Source organism: Heterodontus francisci, chromosome 8 (genome assembly GCF_036365525.1).
Source record: "Heterodontus francisci isolate sHetFra1 chromosome 8, sHetFra1.hap1, whole genome shotgun sequence".
Classification (NCBI taxonomy): Eukaryota; Metazoa; Chordata; class Chondrichthyes; order Heterodontiformes; family Heterodontidae; genus Heterodontus; species Heterodontus francisci.
Window position 1 is genome coordinate 73,181,064 of NC_090378.1, and position 12,417 is coordinate 73,193,480.

The following is a 12,417-nucleotide window of genomic DNA, read 5'->3' on the forward strand; positions in this document are numbered from 1 at the left end:
TCACTGGGTAGGCACCCAAGTCAGAGGCAACTTAATTGCATTTCAGTGAGCTGGTTGTTGCCACTTTTGAGCTAGTGGACTTGACAGGTCATAATATCGGAAGAGTGTTAGAATTGTTTGTGATGTCAACAAATCAGCATCCTAGTATAATGAGAAGATTGTTTTTTATTGTAATTTAATTGTACTACTCATTATATAGCATATCAGATCTCTTTTTGGTTGCACAGTGATATAGTTGTTACCTTCCCCATTTCAATTTGATAACCTGGTTGGTTATTTTAAGATCAATTCAAAGTCAATGTTGCTCTTCAATGTTTTAATAAGTACCTTACTTTTCTGTTCTAGGATGGCGTGATGGTTCTTAGTGCCACCCATCGGTACAAGAAGAAATATGTTACTACTTTACTTTATAAGCCAATCTGATCTGCCATCTCTATAACCAGCATGCCCAAATGGTAAATGAATGCCTCTGTTAGTTGGCCGTTCAGTGATGGAGCTTCATTAGGATTTAGCAGTTGTGTTGGTTGCCTTCTACATAATCGCTACAGCACTTTACCAGATTGAGGTACAAGTCTGACACTGAATATTATAGCATTAGCTAGGACAATGCAAATTGTTCACTGTGGATTTGCATTTTGGGAAACTTGAAATGCACCTGATATCAAGGGACTATCTCAGTCATAATGAACTGTTAGACAAGGAAAAGTTTGCAGTTGGAATTCAAAAGATTTTATAATTGTTAAATACCTTAAAATAGCTTGCTTTAGTATTTAATAAGTATTGTATATTATGTCAGGGGGTGCGGCTCGACCTTTTTGTTTTAATGAAGTGAACTTTGTTTTTGATTGAAACCTCTTAATGTTTATTGTGTGTAAAGAAATCCAGCTTTCAGTGTTGTGCTGTCTTTAACACCTGGATCCTGTTTTATATGGGCACACCTGCTTTCTTTGTTGTAGATGTACCCGTGTGAATGTTTCCCGATGGGCCATGTTATCCAAAATATTGGTTTGCAAGATCTGAAGTACATCAAATAATGGACCTCACCTGAGCTGGCAAAAGTATTTACAATATTGTTAAAGGATTGACAAAAAAGCCCAAAAAATTGCAGTCCATGAGGATAGAGTTAGTATATTATAAACCAGGTAGGTTAAGACCTTATTTGCACACAGCTGATGCTCTGAATAGAGGATTAGGTTTGTGATCAAATACGGAGGATAGTGATGGACTTCAGAATGATATAGATAGACCGGTGAAATGGGCAGATAAAATTAAATGCAGAGAAATTATACATTTTGGTAGAATGAGAAGAGGCAATACAAACCATATTGTACAATTTTAAAGGGGGTGCAAGAATAGAGATCTGAGGGTATATGCAGACAAATTTTTGAGGGTGACAGGACAAGTTGAGAAGGCTGTTATTTAAATAAAAAAACATATCGGATCCTTGGCTTTAACAATAGCAGCATAGAGTACAAAAGCAAGGAAATTATGCTAAATCTTTATAAAATGCTGGTTAGGCCTCAGCTAGAATATTGTGTTCAATTCATCATATTGTAGGAAGGATATCAAGGCCTTAGGTGCAGAAGGGATTTACTGGGATGGTACTAAAGAGGGACTTCAGTTATGGGAAGAGACTGAAGAAGCTGGGGTTGTTCTTAGAGCAGATAAGGTGAAGAGGATATTTGATAGAGCAGTTCAAACCATGAATGGTAGAGTAAATAAGGAAAAACTGTCCCCAAGAGCAAATGGGTCAGTAACCAGAGGACACAGATTTAAGGCGACAGGCAAAAGAACTAGAGGCAACAGAAGGAAATATTTCAAGACAACGAGTTATGATTTGGACTGCACTGCCGGAATGGATGTTGGAAGCAGATTCAATAGTAACTTTCGAAAGGGAATTAGATAAATACTTGAAGGGAAAATAATTACAGGGCTATGTGCAAAGAGCAGGAGAGTGGGGTAATAGCTCTTGTAAAGAGCTGGCACTGGTGCAATGGACTGAGTGGCCTCCTTCTGTGCTGTATCATTATATGATTCTACAAAATGCCACATCATTTACTTACAGTTGTATTTCACTTCGTGATCTGATCTCGTTCTGAGGTGTGTGGCTAGAGGGATATAAGAGCATCATACCTATGGAATGTTTTAGGGGCACACAAGCACTAATTTTCGCAATGTTTTGCTAAGTTCTTTGGGCCAAGTTGATTTTATTCTGGTGTTTCTGCCAGTAAAAGTATGTAACATTACTTGTTACTTTTCAGTAGAGAGGCTTGGTTTTTAATTCAATTTAAAATGCAAGCTGCATGACATTTAATTTTTATCAGCACTAATACTTAATGCAAACTAATCTAAAATTACAAGTGGACTGTTACAAAGATTTAAAAGAATGACCTTGTTTGAATATCTCAAAGACTAAGATCTGGGGTTGGTGCTTATCTGCAGAAACTAATTGGGAAATAATAATTGGTACATTCTCGACTTATATTGCTAAATATCTGATGGTAGTGATTGCTGGATCATTTAAGTGACTTGCGAGCAGAGTCTAGCAGCAACAGTGAAGTATAAAGTGGATTTCTACATTTGTTACTTTCTTGACATTATGCTCATTAAAAATATCACCCTGGATCTATTTCCCTTTGAAGCAAATAGGAAACTTAGTTGTTAGTTTTTCTAACCTCAAAGTTGCATTCCAAGGAACAGAATAACAAATGATCTAAAACAGGGTGACCAAATTTCGAAAGATAAAGGCGTTAAAAGTTTAATCTTACTAATAAAAACAACAAATGTGCATTTTATGATGAAGCTTTAAATGAGAAGACTAATTTATTGACTTACTTTCTCGTCACTATATTGAAAACTGATTTAGTGACATACCTGATATTGTTATTGCTTGCATAAGTAGGCAATCTCTGCCCGCACACTTGATGTAGCGATGCAGAGTATTCTGAATAGATATCCATCTGTCAGGAGTGATCTTGATCTGTCTCCGTGTTGTTTCTGCCTTCTCTGTCGTCCTTGCTCTGTGCCCCCCTCTCTCTATCTCCCCCTTCTCTGGTGTTCCCCCCCTCGCCCTTTGTATGTCCCCCCCATCCCTAACAGTTGCACTGAGCGGGAGTGCTCAGCACAGCAGCTTTGTGCTCGGTCAGTTTGTTTAAAAACTTCGTACTGAGTTTTACAGCTGTGAAGCAGGAGGCGCTTCCCAACATCGGACAGAGTGGGCTTGGCTGACAGGCTTTTAAAAAAAGTCAGGAAAACCCCGAATCTGTCAAAGTTGTTTTTATAAAGGCCGGTCTGCAAGAAGACGACAAAGGGAAATTTCCCATTTCTAGTCATGGAGTACAGTGAGGATGAGGAACAGCCCCGGGTACAGTTTACACCTGCGGGCCGTATGTTGGACAACCCTAATCTAAAATGTCCTTGGGACATTGTGAATGGTTTGAGGAATTCCAAAACCTTATGTTGTTAATCTCAACTCCTTTGTGATTGGATGTCAAATGTTTCTTCCCTATAAGTTTGTGCCTGAGTACAAAGTGGTCTAGGTCTACTTGTGTGTGAAATAGCATGAACATTTAAGCCTTTACAGAGACAACTGGAGTTGCACTTTTTAATATATAAATATGTGTATACTATAAGATTGTAACAAAAATAAAACATCTCAACTGATTAAAAAATTAGTATTGTGCTGTCTTCCCCATACAACTTGATCTCTTTCCCTCTACTTGCCTGCCCACAACACCAAAGTTAGCAACCTTGAGCTATTTTTATGGTGGTGTCAAAAGTATTCACAATTCACATAAATCTACAAGGATGCTATATTTTTTCCCACCACAGGCTTGCAACTGAATACACTTGGTACAACTGCTTTCTTCTACAACAGGTCAGTGTTGCTATAATAGTTGCCACACCGGAATGGTCACTAATACAACAGTATAGTGCCTTTATTTTCAATGCAGAGAAATTTTATTTAAAATTTCATGTAACTTCATGGGATAAGCATCCAATTAGGAGCAGGTCACTGATCTCAAAGTTGGTTTACTTCAATTGCAAATGATTGTAATAGTACAAGTGTATCCTCGAATTAACATCGGGTATGAAACCTGAGAAATATGCAGTGGAGAGACATCCAAAATGCATTTTTTGGAATAGGAAGGAATCCAGGATAATGAGGTAAGTATACCAAGAGATAAGTAACTCAGCATAATTGGATTGGGGAACTTTATCCAACAAGTTACAGGAGTTGTTTTTTTAACTTAGAACACACCAAATCACTCTAAACAGAGGAGGGAGAAATCAAAGAGGCACTAAGCATTTAATGTCTTTATTATTTGGACCAAGAAACGAAAACAAACATATCTCATAATTAAATGCACACCTTTAGGTTTTCACAGAATAGTTTTCCCAAAACAATCCAGGAAACACAAAATCTTTATTTCCCAGGATTGTGTTTATACACACATTGCTACAATCCAACTTATAAATGAATGTATAGACATTGGGAAAATATATACATCCTGAAAGACAAACACTATATTGATCAGTATATACGCTTTATACAGTATACAACAGTGCCATAGGGACACCTGTTGCATCATACAGTCTTTTGTAACCTGTAATGTTTTAAAATAAACTGTTTATAGGCTACTAAATGCAGGAACCCTGTGTTTATACCAAACATCAGTGATCACCAATCATTTCCCTCAACCATGAAAAAGAATTTCCACCCTTTTCTCAGTGAATTTCTTGACAAATAACCCCAGTCCCAATTGATCCCTGGCTTCTTTTAATTTATTTAATTGCACAATGACCATGCAAAACAGAAATGAAAAACACATGCGACTCAAAGCTTTGGCACCACATACAAATTCTAATGACTAAACAGGCTTTTCCCCATGAAACTCAGCTTGACAGTTTTAAGAACTTATATGATTCATTGAAACATTATTTTCAATTATGAATCCTATTGAAGAAAATTCTCAACTTTTAAGCAGGGAAAATATGACCTTTCCAGTTAATAGAAAAATGGCACCTTATTGCACAAAAATGTGTGTCTTGAATTATAAAGACGCTAACCCAAATATTCTTTTGTGTACACAAATATAGAGTATACATTACACTGAACTTGCATATGCATTTGTTGTATATTATGAATTGCAGCAATTTTTTATAAGCCTGTTTGTGTGTGTGTGTATGTAATTAAACACAAATGCATACCTAGGCAAACCACATTTGCCACCATGCGATATATACAGCTCAGGCAAAAACAGTACTAGTGCTAAACTTACCTACTGTTTCTAATAGTGTACAATAGTAAATACAAAGTCATTCAGCCTTGTCTTAACTCTGTACCGTACTCTTACCCACCATCCTACATTATTAAATCAGAAAGCTGTAAAATAACGTTCATGTTGCTAGATACTGTTGAGATTTAGAAATATAATTTTGTCTCATTCCAGTGTTTGATAAAGCTAATATTGCAGCAATTGGCCTCAATGGCAAACTTATTGCACATACCTTTTTTGTGACTATGCTTGGTGAACATCCTACTCAGTAGCAAATGTTGTCGGGATGTATTTTTCCAGTTATTACTTTTTAAATTGCACAAACTCATACCAGGATAATATTCACCAAAGCTATCATTAGGCTCAATGTTTCTTGATCTGGCATATATTATTTTTTATCTTCACAAATACATCATATATATTAACTTAATGTAGCCCTTTTGAGCAGGGTATTGTTGAGACAGTCAAAATATGCTACATTTAACCTTTCTCACTAGGCTCTATAGCTTTAAGATTGTGTTTTAAACAAGGCTCATAGCCTTTGTGGGGCCAAAAGATGCCACGGTTATTTGATGACTAACTCTCTATGCATAACACGTACAAGACTTCCTGTTTCATATTTTTGTACAAGACAGAAAAATTAATCAAACGTTCATTGTTTTATATAGGATCATCAGGAAGTCACTGTTAGGTTTGGATTATGTAGAATAGTTCTTTGTTTTCAAATGTTGTTGTACTAAATTATTTTGTAGGATAAGATTCCAATATTGTTGTGTAGTTTTTTTTGAGGGGGCAAAGAAGTAGCCACTTCAGTAGTTTTCTGTGTTCCCTACTTAAACTAAGTTGGAACCATATCTTTCATCCTTCCCAGACAGTGAACTTTGACCCAGGCTTCTTGCTTCAGCTTCAGGATATATGGGATTCATGAAGTTCCAGCTTCTGGGACAGTTGTAACCAAGTTTTGAGATTTCTGCTGAAAAGTTAATTGGAGAGGAACAAATATTACCTTCAATCTGGTAAGGCATGGTTAAAACATAAAAACACAAAATAATAGATAAACCAAGCATGGAACAGACAAAAGGAAGGTTCCCATCATTAAAACTTTCATGGTGCTGATGTAATGTGTAATTATGTCAAATGCAGCTTTCTGAACCTACTAGTCCAATCATTCCCTTTCAAAACTCGTGAGCAAGGTTTGTAAATTTCAAAAATACAACAAAATAAAATACAGGAAAGTAGCTTGCTACAATTTCTAATTAGTAGCAAAAAAAATCTTATCCCCCATTAAAAAATGCAATGCCAAAGATTCCATTCCAAATTCTCTTTAAAGGAGTAGTCCTTTCTGGTTATTCAGGCACGAAACACTGCCCTACTCACTTAGCAGACTTAAATAGCCTGAATAACAATCTACACTTACACTATAGTAAGGGATTAATCCAGCCCATAGAATATTACTTAAAATTAACAATTTAAATTCTTGCTGCCAAGCCTTCTGTCATATATTCTGACCTCGTATTCATGCCATCACTAAGACTGCCCATTTTCACCTCTGTAACATCGCCGTACTTTGCCCATCTCGGCTCATTTCCTGCTGAAACCTTCATTCATGACTTTATTCCCTCTAGATTTGACTATTCCAATGCACTCCTGACTGGTCTCCAAGTCCCATTCACGCATCAGCCATGTGCACATTGACCTAAATTGGTTCCCACTTAAGCATTGTCTTGATTTTAAAATTCTCATTCTTGTTTTCAAATCCCTCCATGGCCTCACCCCTCCCTATCTCTGTAATCTTGTCTAGCCCCACAACCCTCCAAGATATCTGCACTCCTCTAATTCTGGCCTATTCGGCAGCCTTGATTTTAATCACTCCTCCACTGGTGGTCGCACCTTCCACTGCCGAGGCCCTAAGCTTTGGAATACCCTCCCTACACCTCTCTGCCTCTCTACTCGCTTTCTTCCTTTATAAAATTCCTTAAAACTTACCTCTTTGACCAAGCTTTTGGTCTCTGATGTGGCTCGGTATTATTTTGTTTTACAGTGCTCCTGTGAAGTGCCTTGGGATGTTTTATTATGTTAAAGCTACTATATAAGTTGTTGTTCTATTCTACTGTTTGCTAATTTCTCAAGTCTCAGCAAAAATATTTCCACTATTTTACCTGTCCTGACTAGTAACATTAGTAAACAGGAAATATAACCTGAATTATTTCTATAACAACCATATAACTTGAGTTTTTTTGTTGGATGGGCTCTTAGTAGTTGGACTGTTGGCTGTTTCGTTCTTATAGGGGACAGATGTAGATACAGGCATGGGGCAGCCTCTTGCTGCTGTTGAGGCCAATTCATTCATCACAAACTGAGGTTTTCCTGGTCTGAATCCACCATTGACAGGCTGTTCTCCCTTCGCCAGCTACAGGAGAAATGCCGTGATCAACAGATGCTCCTCTACGTTGCTTTCATTGATCTCACCAAAGCTTTTGACCTCGCCAGCAGAAGTGGTCTCTTCAGACTACTAGAAAAGATTGGATGCCCACCAAAGCTACTAAGTATCATCACCTCATTCCATGACAATATGAAAGGCACAATTCAGCATAGCGGCACCTCATCAGACCCCTTTCCAATCCTGAGTGGCGTGAAACAGGGCTGTGTTCTCGCACCTACGCTGTTTGGGATCTTCATCTCCCTGCAGCTCTCACAAGCATTCAAGTTCTCAGAAGAAGGAATTTTCCTCCACGCAAGATCAGGTGGCAGGTTGTTCAACCTTGCCCGTCTAAAAGCGAAGACCAAAGTACGGAAAGTCCTCATCAGGGAACTCCTCTTTGCTGACGATGCTGCATTAACATCTCACACTGAAGAGTGTCCGCAGAGACTCATCGACAGGTTTGCGGCTGCCTGCAATGAATTTGGCCTAACCATCAGCTTCAAGAAAACGAACATCATGGGACAGGACGTCAGAAATGCCCCATCTCAATATCGGCGACCACACTCTGGAAGTGGTTCAAGAGTTCACCTACCTAGGGTCAACTATCTCTCGATGCAGAATTAAACAAGCGCATGGGAAAGGCTTCCTCTGCTATGTCCAGACTGGCCAAGAGAGTGTGGGAAATTGGCACACTGACAGAACACAAAAGTCCAAGTGTATCAAGCCTGTGTCCTCAGTACCTTGCTCTACGGCAGCGAGGCCTGGACAACGTACGTCAGCCAAGAGCGACGCCTCAACTCATTCCATCTTCGCTGCCTCCGAAAAATCCTTGGCATCAGGTGGCAGGACCGTATCACCAACACAGAAGTCCTCGAGGTGGCCAACATCCCCAGCATATACACCCTACTAAGCCAGCGGCGCCGGAGATGGCTTGGCCATGTGAGCCGCATGGAAGATGGCAGGAGCCCCAAGGACACATTGTACAGCGAGCTCGTCACTGGTACCAGACCCACCGGCCGTCCATGGCTCCGCTTTAAAGACGTCTGCAAACGCAACATGAAGTCCTGTGACATTGATCACAAGTCGTGGGAGTCAGTTGCCAGCGATCGCCAGAGCTGGCGGGCAACCATAAAGGCGGGGCTAAAGCGTGGCGAGTCGAAGAGACTTAGCAGTTGGCAGGAAAAAAGACAGAAGCGCAAGGAGAGAGCCAACTGTGTAACAGCCCCAACAACCAATTTTATCTGCAGCACCTGTGGACGAGTCTGTCACTCTAGAATTGGCCTTTATAGCCACTCCAGGCGCTGCTGCACAAACCACTGACCACCTCCAGGCGCTTACCCATTGTCTCTCGAGACAAGGAGGCCAAAGAAGAAGAAGATACCTCAATACCAAAATGGATGGTGCATCAGCCATCATACTGAGCTTTAGCTGCTTTTTTAAAAAAAGGGATAAGAAAGATAAGCTGAAGTACTGTGTCCAATTGTGGACACCACACTTTAAGAAGGATGTCATTGCCTTGAAGAATGTGCAGAGGAGACTTATTAGAATGACACCAGGGATGAGAGATTGAGTTATGTGGAGAGACTAAGACAAGATCGTTATAATTAAATCCGCAGAGGGGGTTAAGGGGAGATTTAATAAAGGTGTTCAAAAATATGAAGAGTTTTGAAAAGCGTAGACAGGGAGAAACTGCCCACTCATTGGAGGGTCAGTGACAAGAGGATCCTGATTTAAGATAATTGGCAAAAGACCGAGGGATGAGATGAGTTTTTTTTAATACAGTGAGTTATATGATAAGCAATGCACTAGTTGAAAGGCTGGTGAAAGCAGATGCAATAGTAACTTTAAAAGGGTATTGGATATATATCTGAAAGATACCCACTTGCAGGGCTATGGACTAAAGGGCATCTTTCTATGCTCTGGAATTCCCTCCCTAAATTTTTCTGTCTCTTTTCTCTAAGATGCTCCTTAAAACCTGTCACCTGTTCTAAAATTTCCTTATGTGGATCAGTCTTAAATTTTGTTTGATAACTCCCGTGAAATGCCTTGGAATGTTTTACTATGTTAAAGGCAATGTATAAATGCCAGTTGTTACATAATTCTTTAAGACACTCAGATTTGTATATTTGCAATAGACTTATAGCAAATAAATAAATAAGCCTAACATAGGATAAGACTTACTTTGGTTGCTATTTGCAGTATCATAAATGGGAAATTGTTATTTCATTATTTCTGGAGTGTTTAAATAAATTGCAGTGGAAATATGAACCTAAACTGTAAATCAGCCTCCACAATGCATACATTGTATAGCAGCTCAACCACTGAACTTCTCTCTATGTCAGACAGCTACTTTAAACAACTATTCAATGTACTGAACCTGTCATTTTCTGTGCAACTAAGTCTGTTCTTCCCCATGTCCCAGATCCCTATTAAACTAAAAATATGATAGATGGACAACATTCTCAGGGTGCAACTTAGTTCTCATTCTCCCACCACATTATTATACTCAGAAACAGAGTAACATCTTCAAGAGCTAGGCACTTGTCGCCAGCGCATTCTGTCAGTCAGGGAAGACATTGGTGCAAAGACGGGGAATTAAGTAGCTGAAAAAGCCACTCTTCCCACCACACCCCCCTACCCCATCCCCACCCCCCAACTCCATGAGATAGCATTACTTGTGGTTAGGAAGGGTGCTGCATTTGATTATCCATTATATGGTGCAGAGTAAGCATTGATATGGCTGATGGTCTTTTTTCACCATTTTGCATATTCAGTACTATGACTGAAGCATAATGTTTAGGCTTTGGTAACATTTAAGAACAGCTTGACTTGTTACAGTGGTGCCGACAGGCTGCCCTAATGTGTCAATGAGTTTGCATCTACAGTCCACTTCTTTTCAGTGATATTACTGTGTCTGGGATATTTGTACATAGGAGAGATTGGAATTGTGACCCACAATAAAAAATTTGTGTGTAAACCCAGCCTCGCTGGAACACCTGCTTTATAATTATTCCCAGATATCTGACAGTGTCCATAAAAACATTTTCAGATGTTGATGAGGACCTTACATAATAATAAAAGCACTTTTTGTGAATGGATGAGCATGAGAACTGTTGGATGTAAATAAGACAACAGTGGAAAACAAACAATTCATGCAGTGGTTTCACAAGTAGCAGTGTTAACAGTCAGCAAAGAGACAGATGCAATCTGGCCTTTCATGTCACATGCTGATAATAATGCATCATTACCAACCTTTGTTGTCATTCAGGGAGGTTTTTACACCAGAAATTGTGCAATCATTCACCTGAACAGACTCACAAAAGAGACAAAGGACACACAGGGAAGAGAAAGTCAGAAAGGAGGAACAACTGGTTCTGGATAGGAAAGTAAACAACCTGGAGGTTTACCACAATCAGATTCCACTGAAACTGCTCCTTCACATATATGCAATAATGATCTCTTGAACAACATCACTTTCCAGTTTCTATGAACAACATAGACTTCCCCTTCCCGAAGCAGGCTCAAGAGGCCATATGGTCTACTCCTCATTTATTTTATTTAGAGATACAGCACTGAAACAGGCCCTTCGGCCCACCGAGTCTGTGCTGACCATCAACCACCCACTTATACTAATCCTACATTAATCCCATATTCTTACCACATCCCCACAATTCCCCTACCACCTACCTATACTAGGGGCAATTTATAATGACCAATTTACCCATCAACCTGCAAGTCTTTGGTTGTGGGAGGAAATCGGAGCACCCGGCGAAAACCCACGCAGACACAGGGAGAACTTGCAAACTCCACACAGGCAGTACCCAGAATTGAACCCGGGTCGCTGGAGCTGTGAGGCTGCGGTGCTAACCACTGTGCCACTGTGCTGCCCCTTTATTTATAATTTTCAATTTCCTTCCAAGTAGGGAGATAAACCTCTCTGCTTGAACCTCCTGTCAGTAGTATGGATGAGACTGTCAGTTCTAATGATAAAATCATACTAATCTAATTTCCTCCTACACTCTTTAAGGTGCTGATTCATGATGGGGTCTAGTTCTTTGGGGACCAGATGCCCTCTGGTACTTCACCCAAGTGTTCATTCTTCATATGCGAGTCTAAACAGTGTGTATAGGCAGGTTCCTAGACCCAGGTTGCAGAGGGGCTCATGAAAGTCAACCCTGAGACTGTCCTCACCAATGTCCACACATATAGTGCTATTTGTGAAATCAATAGGGATCACTGGATAGCAATGACTGGGAAAGCTGGCTGAATTTCCTCTTCATGGCCCATAGGTGTTGAAGAAAATTGTATTTCTCCTACCCAATGGAGATCAGATAACGCAGCTCTGCAACTGATCCTAGCAGTTTCCTGGTCTGTGCAGCTTAGTTCAGAATTAGGATTCAATTTATAAACTGTATCAGGGAGCATAGCAATATTTTTTAAAAAAAGGATCATATAAATTAAGGACCTCACACTGGATTATTAGCTGCTAATCCTTTCTTTTCAATTAGGCCCTATGTGCAGAAAGAAATATAAAGAAATAAAAAAACAATGTAGAGGTGTTTTGTGATTAACATCAAACTATCATTCTGCTGCATGCTGTACAAGTCCAGCTTTCCAAGAGTTAAAGACCTGAGGCTCAGTTCTTCACTTGAAACAGAGATAACCTTACACCATCCTCAATACTCCAGTAGTTGGTTGATGCAAATGATTTATGCT

At 39.5% G+C, this 12,417-nt stretch overlaps 2 protein-coding genes across 15 annotated transcripts in view; one reads left to right on the top strand and one right to left on the bottom strand.

The window, feature by feature from the left end:
• LOC137372911 (5'-AMP-activated protein kinase subunit beta-2-like) overlaps positions 1–439 on the top strand; it is a 41,566-nt gene extending 41,127 nt beyond the window's left edge. For all 4 annotated transcript variants that reach the window (XM_068037372.1, XM_068037370.1, XM_068037374.1 and 1 more), the window contains one exon: positions 346–439. In XM_068037372.1, coding sequence (XP_067893473.1) covers positions 346–423 — 78 coding nt within the window. In that variant the 3' untranslated portion in view covers positions 424–439. The remainder of the gene's footprint in view (positions 1–345) is intronic.
• A 3,874-nt stretch (positions 440–4,313) lies between these two features.
• pde4dip (phosphodiesterase 4D interacting protein) overlaps positions 4,314–12,417 on the bottom strand; it is a 536,621-nt gene continuing 528,517 nt past the window's right edge. For 10 of the 11 annotated variants that reach the window (XM_068037361.1, XM_068037360.1, XM_068037363.1 and 7 more), the window contains one exon: positions 4,314–6,252. In XM_068037361.1, the coding sequence (XP_067893462.1) occupies positions 6,202–6,252 (51 nt within the window). In that variant the 3' untranslated portion in view covers positions 4,314–6,201. The remainder of the gene's footprint in view (positions 6,253–12,417) is intronic. The other variant, XM_068037356.1, reaches the window with a different exon arrangement.